Genomic DNA, 12,795 nt, shown 5'->3' on the forward strand with positions numbered 1-12,795 from the left:
ATGAAACTATTCTCTATGTGAGGCAGCCAGAACGATGCTCAGTTTCGCTTCACTTCCGTTATATTTTTGGGCTGACGTTGTGGCAACTGCTTGCTACACTCAGAATCGGTCCTTACTAAATAAGAAATTCTTAATTACTCCATATGAGATCTTAAACAACCGAAAGCCAAATGTCAAATTTTTCCACATATTCGGTTCGAGGTGTTTTATTTTCAATTCTAAAGAGAACCGTAATAAGTTTGACGTCAAAGCGGATGAAGGAATTTTTATGGGTTATTCACTAAAGTCAAAAGCATACAGAGTGTTGAATAAACGCTCTAAACGAATTGAAGAAACCTATTATGTCACCTTTGAAGATAACTACATGAAGAAAGTTCAGAGGATTGAAAGTAACTTAGGAGAAAATTTTCTAGAATCTGGACAAGTCTCGGTTCCGATAGTCAACCTGTTTGAAGAATACATGCGCCTGTTTGATTAACTAGAAAAAGCAGCACACTCAGAAGTGAAAGCCGCAGATAACAAAATTGATAGTCTCAAGAAAATTATAGATGAAGCTGCCAAAGAGATGGAAATTGAACCTCCTACTGCTAAGATCAATCCAACATTTCAAGGGGAAAGTTCAACAGCATCGAAATCAAACAAAGCGTCTTTCGAGGGGGAGGATCCAATTCCGTCCCCACCTCATAAAGGTTCAGGGGAAAGTTCTACTCAAAATCCACCTATTAGTAGTAAATTCGAGGGGGAGAAACCTACTCCTATAGAGAATGCAACTTTTAATGTTGTCACAGATGACACTTCGCCAGTCGAGGGGGAGAAAGACAGTGAGAGTACAACTGATGAAGGCGAGGGTGATCTATCAGAAGTTGAAGTAGAAGTGAATGCTGAATTGGATCCAGCATATGACCCAAATTATCCTCCATTAGTGAAGTGGACCAAAGACCATCCCAAAGCACAGATTATTGGTGAAACTTCAGAAAAAGTTCTTACTCGTTCTCAATTGAAAGTGAAACAAACTGCATTATTCTCTAAAGTTGAATTTTGTATGTTTAATTTGTTTGTTTCCAAGATTGAACCAAAAATTGTAAATGTTGAACTTGATCATTCAGATTGGGTCCAAGCAATGCAAGATGAGCTTCATGAGTTTGAATGTAACCGAGTTTGGAGGCTGATACCTACACCAAAGGATGCGTCTGTGGTTGGCTTGAAGTGGGTCTTCAGAAATAAGTTAGATAAATAGGCAAATGTTATTTGCAATAAGGATCGGTTGGTGGTGAAAGGATATTGTCAAGAAGAAAGGATATATTATGAGGAAACCTTCGCTCTAGTAGCTAGGTTGGAATCAGTTAGAATCTTCTCGGCATATGTTGCTCATAAAAACTTTGAAGTCTTCCAAATGGATGTCAAATGTGCTTTCTTGAATGGAGAATTAGAGGAAACAGTTTATGTTGAGTAACCGCCTGGGTTTGTGAACGACAAATTCCCTGATCATTTCTATGTGCTGGATAAAGCAGTCTATGGATTAAAGCAAGCACTGAGAGCCTAGTATGAAACTTTAACTCACTTCTTAAAAATGTCAAAATTTAAACAAGGTTCGGTTGACCTAACCTTCTTCTGAAAGAAAAAAGGAGAACATCTTCTGATTGTTCAGATTTATGTTGATGATCTCATCTTTGGCTCTACGAATCCTAGCTTAACAGCTGAATTCGAAAAGTTGATGGAGACTAAATTTGAAATGAGTGCTATGGGTCCAATTAACTTTTTCCTTGGTTTAAATATTAGACAGGGAACAGAAGGAATATTCATCAACTAGGAGGCTTATACAAAGACCTTATTGACGAAATTCGGTATGACGGGAGACTTAAAAGTGAAGGTTCCAATGGCATTTGGCACTAAGTTAACACCATCTCTGGAAAAATCTATTGTTAACATAACACAATATCGTCAAATGATATGGTGACTTATGTATCTAACAGCTAGTAGACCGGACATTATGTTTTCTGTTTGTTATTGTGCTAGGTGTCAAGCTAATCCAAGAGAACCTCACATGGTTGCAATAAAGAATATATTCCGTTACCTGAAGCGAACCTCATCTCTCGATCTCTGGTATCCTGCAAGATCTGGATTCTTCATTCAATCTTTCTCTGATGCTGATTTAGGAGGATGTGGACTCGACAGAAAAAGCACTACCGGTGGATGCCAATTTCTTGACGGGAAACTTGTAGCTGGCAGTCCAAGAAGCAAACATGTGTATCACTGTCCACAGCCGAAGCTGAGTATATAGCTGCAACGTCTTGCACTTCTCAAGTAATATGGATTCAAAGCCAACTGCGAGATTACGGGCTAAGTATGAAGAAGATTCCTCTCTATTTTGACTCAGAAAGTGCAATAAGGATTTGTCACAATCCAGTGCAACACTCAAAAACTAAGCACATTGCACTTAGATATCATTTCATCAAATATCATGTAGAAGATGGGAACGTGGAAGTACATTTTGTTCGATCTTCTGATAAACTGGCCGATATATTCACTAAGGCATTACCTGAAGCACTCTTTAACAAAATCTTACAAGGCTTGGGTATGATGGAAGCAGAGTCGGTACCAAATCCTCAAATCTATCACTAAAATTGGGAATTGAAATGAACCGAACACTCGGTTTATTTCGGCTCTGAAATTTTTGGGAACCGATCGCTCGGTCTATTTCGGCTCTGAAATTTTAAGAACCGAAATGAACCGACCGTTCGGTCTATTTCGCTTCATTCAATTAAGATAAGGTTTCGGTTGTATACTGTGTAAATTTCTTCTCTTGTCTTATTTACTCTTTTCTATTTCCGTTTTTATTTTTTTTCAGAAAATTTCAAAAATCCAAAAATATTTTCTCTTTGTATTTTTATTATTTTTCAGAAAACTCAATCCTTCAAAATATTTTTCGTTTTGTTTGTTCTATTTGTGTGGTGTGTTTGTTTGTTCTTACGTCAATTAGGTCACAAGGGTACAAGTACTACAGAATTTAGAGTTAAGACAGGTACAATTATTTCTATAAGAACTAGTTAAGGGTCCCTAGAAGCATGCTGCTGCATGTTGACCAAAGCCTCTATGATTTCGAGCAGGCCTTAATGATTCGATCTATACCTATCGTTTCTTCCCAATTAGGATGTTTACATCAACTCGGTCTAGAGGTACCTTACTCTTCTCATATGAGTTAAGAGTTTGTCTGCTTGGTCATATTTTTACAGCAGAAGGTACTTTCGGTTCTTTAGCCACCTTCTTATATTCTCCATCTACTTTCACTTCACCAATGTAACCCTTGAGACTCTCGGTTCTTACCACTGAGGTTTATGGTTACACAAAGTCTGTTTTTGTGATCTTGCATACGTATACCACGTGCTGAGTGAAACCCATAATCCAACTCCTATAATGAATTGATGGTGAATTATCAAATTCAAGAACTTACTAGTTACCAAATGAAATCTCTTTTTATTTTATTTTTGCGTGGTCTTTATGAAACTGTCTGACACCAAGGCATTTCTTCCCAAGAAGATCCAATTTATTTTTGGTTTTGAGATTTCTATTACTTCCTTCTTCACTCCAACTTATATCTCACCTACTTGTTCAACAGACTACATCGGTCTCACAAGTACTTCTACCAACGTTAAGTCTTATGTTAAGACTCGAAGTTTGGTTGAATATAAGCTACCCATAGCCTAACAATTAAAAGAAGCCTTTCATTGTTTCTCAACATACACTTGATCGTATTTTTCGGGAAACCATACAAGCACTTCAAGTCTCTCTTGACTCTGAAGGAAGCGATTCTTGCCCGGGATCATCTGTTTTCGGTCTTATAATGAGACATCACTCACATCCCATATACACTTGCTTTATTTCTTTATCAATTGTCACTCTATTGCACGGAAATTTTATTTTCACAACACTAATTGCTGTTCGTTCAAAGTTTTGTTTAAGTAGGGGCACTTATGTTTCTTGAAGTCGCACTGAATTTCAAACGACATTTGAGGATAAGGATTTGGGCGCGTGAATTTGAACGGTCTCTATACCCACGCATACTGACACTTACCTGGGGGTACCCAACCTATCACATCTCACTTTTCCAGGCGACATTTTAGTGATCACGTCATTATCATCGTCTACATTCTCTCTCCTGGCAATGGTATATAAAGAGATTTTCCTTTATTTTTCTTTTACCACCAACAATTTCTCTCAAGATTACGATGCAAGTATCCACTGTTTATCTTCTTTCTTCGATCAACAATGGCGACTACTTCCTCAGTTCAAGATCAAACTGCATCATCTACATTGCTTACGATCAAGCCTAATCAAAATATGATCATCGAACTTAACCCGTTCTTGTATGATTCGTATATGCTTCAAGTTGTCGAATGTTTGAAGTATTCTCCACTGGTTGTAGCCCTAACTCAAGTTGAAGCCGATCCAATGTCACTCTTATTGCAGGTCTACTCCATGGCCTCTTATGACAAGAACAAATAACGCATTTTCTTTGAAATTCATAACAAGAAGGCTTCGATTTCAAAAGGGAGGTTTTGCTCATTGATGAATCTTGCTGTTAATTCCTCAATACTTTCACCAGACTTTATCACGACTACATAGCTGTTCTCTATGCTTTATGAGATGGGATATACAGATGTTCTCACCACGGTCACAAAAGTTAGGAAGTCGTGCTTACCTTCTCAGTGGAATGGCTTGTTAACTCTTCTCATCAAGAGTTTGACAGAAAGGAGTGGTGGATCAGATGGCACCAGCAAGGGTTTTCTTACCCTCTAATATGATCTTTACAATGGTCTTAACCTTGACTATGGGACGATTACCTGGTCTCAAGTGGTGAAGAGTCTCAATACTTCCACGAGGCATTTAGAGATATCATGTGGGCGCTTCTGGACGATTATAACAAGGAGGGCGATTAACACTTTGGACATTCCTGTGATGAAGGATGCCCTAGTTGCTTCCATTGCTACGTTTCACACAAAGAAGATCATCATCTCTGATCCCACAAAGATTCATCACAAGGGATTCATTCCTGAATCCATGTTTCGTTGTGTCTCAGCTGAAAGTAAATTTATGGCGGAATCTAGAAAACTTCCTCCTACAGAACCGAGAGTCCTTACTCCAGAAGAGCAGGCTGCCCTGGATGCAGTAGACAAGCCTAGAAACTGAGGGAAACATACTACTACAAAGAAGGAGTCCATAGAAGAGGATAAGACTAAAGCCTCTAAGTCTCGAAAACGAAAATCTGATAAAGGAGATTCTTCCAAGCCCAAGAAGCTTAAGAAAATGGCAAGAAGATTGAAGAGTCCCACTCCTCCTGGTTCAGATAACGACAAAGAAGATGAAGAAGAGGAGGTTCATCATGAATCACCGAAGGGCAATACCCCTCCCAGATCCCCAACTCCAACCGAAACCATCCATACCAAAATTCCAACCCCACCTCCATCACCAAAACAAACAATTGCAGTTTCGGTTCCTATTGCTCCTCCACCCACTACTTCACAACCAACGATTTCTTTACCACAATCTACATCAGCTACTACCATTCCAATTTCTACATCACCATTACCACCTCCTATAATCTCCTAATCAACCACAAATACTATTCTTGACCCAACAGTGGAAGTCAATGTATCTGATACGGGGGCAGCTACTGTAAGTCCCTAATATGCCTGTGTATCAATCAGATCCGTTTGATGGTGCGGAATCCCAATCAAACGGATGATGTCAGATCAAATAGAAGAGAAGGAGAATAAGAATAATATGAATCTTGATTGTATTGATGATATGAATGAAATTCCTTACACAAGATTCACACACACAAACGCTCCTTTCTCACTAGACCGTAAACTCTCTTCGTGTTCATCAAATCAGTTCCTCACATCCTAACACCTATATTTATACTTAGGAGTATGGGCTAACTAAACTTGGGCCGTAAATGGGTTTACAGCCGTAAGGTGTTTACGGCCGTAAACTCAACCGCAAACATGACCGTAAACTCCAAAAATATTACAGAAAAATACATTTGCCTAGAAAAGCAAAGTATAAACCATATTTTGACCCAACAACTACTAAAAATGAAACTCCAGCCTTCACTAAACCTCTTTCACCTACCAAATCAACCGATTCTGGTGCCACTCTCGGTGGAGAGAATGATGAGTATGACTCTGCATACTTCAGTCCATATCGGCTTCCTTCTGATGAAGACAATGATGCTCCTGTCAACAGTCAACATTTACAGGGCATTCATGACAAGCTGGATCGTTTACTTGAGAAAACTAGGCTTATAGTGGTGTGGTTCTTAAGGCTTTCCTAGAGACTGCTATTGAACAATACACCTCATCAATTGAAAAATCCACTACTGCTATTGATGAGTCTACTTCTTGTAAAAAGTCACTTCCTGATGTTACTGAGGTTGTTCATACAACTCAGATTTTTCTAGACACTTTGAAAAATCATGCTGATACAAGTGCAGCGAAAATACAATCCTCTGTGGATTTATTTTCTAAGTCTCTTCAGGAAGAAAGCACCAAGTTTGAAGCTGTGAGACCATCTATTCAAACTCAGAACACTTCCTTTTTAAGCTTAGTGAATTCTCGATTTGCCTCCCTTCAAGCTGACCTGGCAACTGAAAGTATTCTGAAGGTAGATCTTGCTAAAAAAGCTTCTACCATTGAAGTCCAGAAGGTGCAGTTAGCCCAAGCAGAGAAAGAAATTTCTTTGTTGAAGACAAAACGGGTTCTATTTCGAAGTTGTGCAGGTGATGCAAAGGACATGTTGATCAATCTCCTTGGTGCTCATGATCTCATTCTCACTCTCACCATCCGAAATCATCTTACTACCAAACTGATTCCTGCCCTTGCCATGCTCCATGAAATGAAGGGTGTTTCTGAGAGGTTCGTACCTCTGAAACAAGGGGGAGAAGGTGTTCGAGTTGATCAGCCGAAAGTGGTTATAAAGACAGAAAGTGATCAACCGAGTGTGATTGTGAAAATTGAAATAGAGACCATTCACCCAACCGAACTGAAGGATAATGTAGCTTCAGGTTCAAGTCTAAATGAAAAGGAAAAGCAGACTGCTGATGACAGTGATAGTGATGTTGGTGAAACTTTTGCTAAAGCTCTCCAAAGAAAGAAGAGGGAACGAGAGCTAAAAGAAGCAAAGTAGAGGGAAAGGAGAAACAAGGAAGAAGAAGACGCCTTGAATTGTAAAAAGGCCTTGTTTCCCTTGAGGACGAAGGAAGTACTTATCAATCAAGCTATAGAGTTTCCATCTGTCTATTGGTTGGAACCTGTTGCTTCGTTTGACTGTGATAATTCAAAGGACTAACAGTTTGATATGCCAATTACAAGGAAGGCATTCACGTTCCATTGTTTTGATTCTACTGTGGAGGTTCCTTTTCCTCATCTGAAGGTTGACCGAGAGCTGATTGACTTCTATCTGAAGTTTGGCCAACCGCAATACTTGACTTGGAGTGCACAGAAGATCATTACAGTCAAGGTTCTCAAACCCTCACCTGCTGGGAGATTTACAAATTTCAATTTCAAGATCACTCGTGGTACAACAAACATAGTGTCGACTATCTCTCTTGCAGATCTTCCTAATCTCAATCCCCATGATTGGATTTTGCTATACTACATTCTGCTCACTAATCCGAAGGAATATGAGCCGATTCTTGAACACTTAAAGCAAATATTGGCCACCTACATCTTGAAGTTGCGACTATGGATCAGGAGATAGCAAAGGTTATGAACAAGAAGCCAACAGTTTAGCCTACACCAAAGCCAGGGGATGTGAACAAAATGAAGATGGGTCAAATTGATTCAACGCATCTCACTGTTATGTTTACTAAAGATGAGGGTCACATATTTTTTTTTTGCTCTGGTAGATAAGAACTTATTCTCTACTGATTGCTTGGAGCACATCATCAACATAATACATCGGTGCAAGCAGAATTCAGAGGCTGACAAGAAGAATTTTATAGACATGCTTCAGTGGTACATTACTTTTCAGTATCATCTTTTAGCCATCATACCGAGGGTGTTTAAGACTGTGAAGAATTCTTCTGTTGCTAAACAGAATTGAGGTTTCAGCTCCAAAGACGCAAAGGGGGAGATTGTTGAGTCTGTTTATGTTGTGTCTTGGGATTTACGCTTTCGATCCGGATTGGGCCTGTCCATCCGTGATTATCTAGATTAGCTGTAGGGTTATACTATAAATATGCATGCATGTATGCATTATATTAGATTGATCATCACGTTCATTATTTTGTAACCCTAGAACACCTCTACAGTTGAAGTTCTTAGTCAAGCTCTTCTGAGGTGTTGAAGCATTAATCATACGACTTATTCAAATCCATACTCGTGTTCTTTATTACGTTTTGAGTTATTAGCTTGCTTAGAATCTATCGATCCTGATAGAACTTTGTTATAACAACTCTCTCTCTCTCTCTCTTATTATTGTTCTTGAAATGACCAAGAATTTTCAGTTTAAAATTAAAAATAAAAGTTTTATGAGCTTATTATAAATAAATTTTGAAAGTAGTATAGATTTTGGTGTTTGTTTGAAGGCATAACAGGTGTTTGAGGAAATTCTTTAAACAAATTTTGATCCTAAGAATTCTAACTCACGAACAAAGGAAACTTCCATTTAATATTTTGACTCGCAACTAATTCATGATTCACCAAGCACTATTTTGTCAAGAAATGTAAGTAGTTTCTGATTAACATTTTAACATTTATGAAAATTCATGTTTTTTTTTCTGGTGAAAATTCATGATGTTCATTTTATTACAATTTCAGCTACTTACAAACTACATGGGTGCCCTTTCAGCTCACCAAAATTCAAAGGTTGCTAATGTTCTACTTGGTGAAGATGTAACACCTCGTATCACATCCATTAACAATTAGCATGTAGTGGTAAAGCTCAGGTACATAAATTGTTAGATATTCGTGGTTGCAAAATGAATTTGTTTTAGATTATGTTTAGTAATTATTAGGATGTAAATCCTTGAAAAAATATTTTAGATTCAAATAGATTAAATTAAAGAACACAAAGATGATTCAAAATATGTTGAATGATTAAAAGTCACGCCTCAGAAGACCTCGACAAAGAATTGCTACTGTAGAGCCATGATTAGGGTTACAGAAGAATATTAGAGTTACTAGAAATACGATGCATGCATGCATGATAAGTACTCTAACCCTAGAATTAAATATAGGAGGAAAGGCCCAACCCATTTAAAAAATAAACCATACAAAATCCCATTGACACAACACAATAGACACAACAATCTCCCCTACGCATCAATTGAGTGAGAGTCCTTCAATTCTGAATTCGCTTCTGCACTTCATAGACCTTAGGAATGACATTCAATAAAGCCTTGTGAACCTGGATGTACCAAATGATCATATATGAGAAGCATTTTACATCTCCTTTGGTGTTACCTTTGAACTTGGTGACCAGATCCAAAATGAACTCAAGACAGGAAGTAATGTATAGATGTTTATCTGGAATGTAAAAACAAATGATGCGAAAGTCTGCATTACTTCGTTCTTTAGCCTGAAAACGCACATACTATCCCTCTTTGTAAATCTTTCCTATCTTTAGCTTCTCAAAACCTTCTGAGGACTCTTTAGGACGAGTTGAGGGCTTCCTTAGTAATACAACAACTACCTCCACATCCATATTACCTATCTCTTGAATGTAGGAAATTATCATCAGTTTGAGATGGGCAATGATAGGCTCGTACTTCTGTCCGTCTCTCAGCAGTAGATTGTAAAGCATAATCCAGTCATAGGGGTTAAGATAAGGCAGGTCAGCAAGAGTGAACTCACGAACCTAACTCGCATATCCTCTTGCAACCTTGAACTTCACATTTGGGAAGAATTCAGTTTCAATAGGACATGTGACTTTCACTGTAGTGATCTTAGTCGCACTCCACGTTTCATACTGTGCCTTCATGTGCGTGAGATAAAATGAGAAAAAGGAGATGGTCAGCTCCACTGTCAGCAGATGGGGCATTCGCAACCTTCTCAAAAGAACGAAACTTGAAGGCCTTAGGAGTTATTGGAAGATCCAGTTGCGAATCTTATGTGTTCTAAAGCTCGAACGACACAACTGGCTCTAACCAATATTGGTTTGACAAGTGTACGACTTCATTTTGAATTCTTTTCAGTGTCCACTCAGGGAATAGGAGCTTCCTACTTTCAAGTGTGACCTGAGCTTCTTTCTCTGCTTTCTCTTTTTGTTCGGCCTCACGAACAATTCTTTGATGTTCATCAATCTCAGCTTCACGAGCCTTTCGCCTTTTTAGTTCTTCTTCATGTGGCTCTTCGTCTTCACTATTATCAATAACTGGATCATCTGAGAAAAGCTTATCTTTGCCTTTAGGCTATGATTTACTTATAACCTTTGGCTTTACTAAAGGAGTAGGCTAATCTGAAGTAGTTGGTTGAACAGAAGTAGTTGGCTTCTTTGATAGATCTCCCCCTTTGTTTCGGAATGACAGGAGTATCCGAAACACCCTCAATCATGCTTCGCATAGAAATGGCATGACGAAACTTGTCAACAAGATTCTTGCAAATGGAAATACCGAGAATTGGATCATGAGAAGCAAGTATATTGGAGAGCAGAGCATGCACATCCCCAACATAACTTTTGATCACAGCTCGCTCGGATGGAAGATCTTTGATTTCTTTGTTGGCTTGAGCAAGTTTGGCTTGATGAACCTTGATAGTTATGGTGTGAGCAGCAAGTTGATCCAAAAGATTATTTTCAGCTGCAAGAGTCTCTGAAAGCTTTGTGATTTTTGTAGGAATAGAAGCTTTGAAATTAGCATTCTCCTTCTGCAGCTCAGTGCGAACTTGAGCTAGAGCCTCCTTCTCCTTTCGTAAGGTGGTATTGAGACCAGCTTTAGCCTCATTAGCCAAAAGAGTGTTAGACTCAGCAAATGATTGAACTTAGACATAAACTGCTTAGCATTAGAAATTAGCAATTCCATTTTTGTAGCCATTCAACCACACAAATCTGCAGAATTTGAAGACAGCTTCATTGGCCTTATCCAAATTGACTGATGTTCTTTGGTAAGTGACTGAAAGAAGGCTTCAATGGAAGCCTTGGAGTAAGAATCAAAGAAGAATCTCGAGAGGAACTAATCAACGAGCCGAGCTTCTCAGTAAGAACTTTGAATTTGCATTGAGTAACTGGACCCTCGTCATCACTGTCAGCCCTGATGTTGAACGGGCTGTAGGTAAAACCTGATAAGTCTTCTTCACCATCATCGTAGATCATATCGAGATCATTTTGGTGGAGAGGAGAGATGGTTGGAGTAATGTGACCAACTGCGAAACCTGAAGGTTCAGCCCCAACATCAGATGTATTGACTGAAACTGGAGGTTCCACTGATGTTTTGGGTGCGGTGGTTGACTCAGTAAATAAAGGATTAGAGAGAGAAATAGTACTCTGAGGTTGAGATGAAACTGGTGGAGGGAATGGTGTAATAGTTATTGGTGTAGAAGTTGTTGTTGTTTTGGGTGATAGAGGAGGAGATGGAACAAAATCGTTGTGAATGGGTGGCTCTTCCTCGTTGCGAACGGGCGGGTCCTCCTCATTGCGAACTGGCTTATCTTCCTCAATGCGAACATGCTGGTCCTCCTCATTACGAACGTTTGACTGTGTGTCCGATTTTGAATTTTCGCTCTCAGATGGAGTATGGGACTAGGTCTTGCGAGAAACTCTCTTTCACCTTTTAGGAGCAGCTGTTGTTGGAGCAGTTTTCTCCTTTCGCTTTTTGGGAGTGTTCGCAGGCTTACATGGACCGTCGTTATCACCCTTTTTCTTTTCTCTCTTCTTGCGCCCTTTGTTACCCCCAGTTTTTGGTTTGTCTGCCTCAACAATGATCAACTACATCTCAGGGGTTAAGGGACGGATCCTTGAGGCAGGAATAGTGTGATATTCTTCAAGGACTTTGCTTGTAGAAGGCACATCACAAAGCATAGCTTCATGGATGGAGCCAACAAAAGCGAATTCGGAAGTATTGGAAACAATGATGCTAGTGGTGTGAAGAGTGGAAATGTTAGACATCAAGGCATCTTTCATAACTGGAATCTTCAACTTGGTTATAGCCCTTTGTACAACATTGGACCAAAATCGTGCACAAGAGATTTCCCTACGACGAGTGGTGGATAAGGTGCTTTGAATCAATTGTGCCTATAGAACAACACCAAAGTCGATATTCATACCAGTGTAAATCCCATAGATTATCGCCATAAATAGCTTGGTAGCGCAATCTGACCCAATAACCCTTTTAGACAATGCCTTGAATAGTATAGTGAAGAGGCCATTCCACTGTGGTGGTAGATTTGGTTCCGAAACTTAGAGACCGCGGTTACGGTTTCCTTGTAGCCCATTTGATAAAACATCTCCAATAGGGCCACGTTGGAAACAGTTTATGGGTTAACCATGTCCTAAGATGAAGGAAGCCTAATGGAACAAAAATCGAGATTTGGAGATGGAGGTTTTGTGATTAAGGATCTCTAATGTAATCCTCTATTCCTCTATGATGTAACAGGCTGAAGAGTAGGCTTTCGAGAGGATGGACATCAGAACACTCTCTGTCTTGGTTAGGGCTGTAATAAATGGAGAATACTTCAAGCACTCTACAATCATGAGCAGGTGGCTTTCATACTTGCACCAATCAAGATCGATGATTAGGTTTTGGTGAGATTACCCTGTTTTTTCTTGAACTGAAGTAGTTCAGACGAGCCTGCCATTGAT

The 12,795-nt window shown here is 39.2% G+C and overlaps 1 protein-coding gene across 1 annotated transcript; it reads left to right on the forward strand.

The window, feature by feature from the left end:
* Positions 1-268: 268 nt before the first annotated feature.
* LOC145095039 (uncharacterized) lies at positions 269-1,237 on the forward strand. Its single transcript, XM_079032982.1, has 3 exons — positions 269-389; positions 483-1,003; positions 1,067-1,237. The coding sequence occupies exons 1-3, from the start codon at positions 269-271 to the stop codon at positions 1,235-1,237; spliced, it is 813 nt and encodes a 270-aa protein (XP_078889108.1).
* Positions 1,238-12,795: the final 11,558 nt, after the last annotated feature.

This window comes from Lactuca serriola, chromosome 3 (assembly GCF_051521515.1).
Source record: "Lactuca serriola cultivar US96UC23 chromosome 3, Lser_US96UC23_V15, whole genome shotgun sequence".
NCBI classification, from domain to species: Eukaryota; Viridiplantae; Streptophyta; class Magnoliopsida; order Asterales; family Asteraceae; genus Lactuca; species Lactuca serriola.

What these genes read in the sequence shown, in the direction of transcription:
- LOC145095039 (XM_079032982.1), top strand. Translation starts at nt 269, where the DNA reads ATGGGTTATTCACTAAAGTCAAAAGCATACAGAGTGTTGAATAAACGC. An exon ending in GAAAGTTCAGAGGATTGAAA is followed by an intron (nt 390 to 482) that starts GTAACTTAGGAG and finishes TTGATTAACTAG; the next exon opens with AAAAAGCAGCACACTCAGAA. An exon ending in TTACTCGTTCTCAATTGAAA is followed by an intron (nt 1,004 to 1,066) that starts GTGAAACAAACT and finishes TTTGTTTCCAAG; the next exon opens with ATTGAACCAAAAATTGTAAA.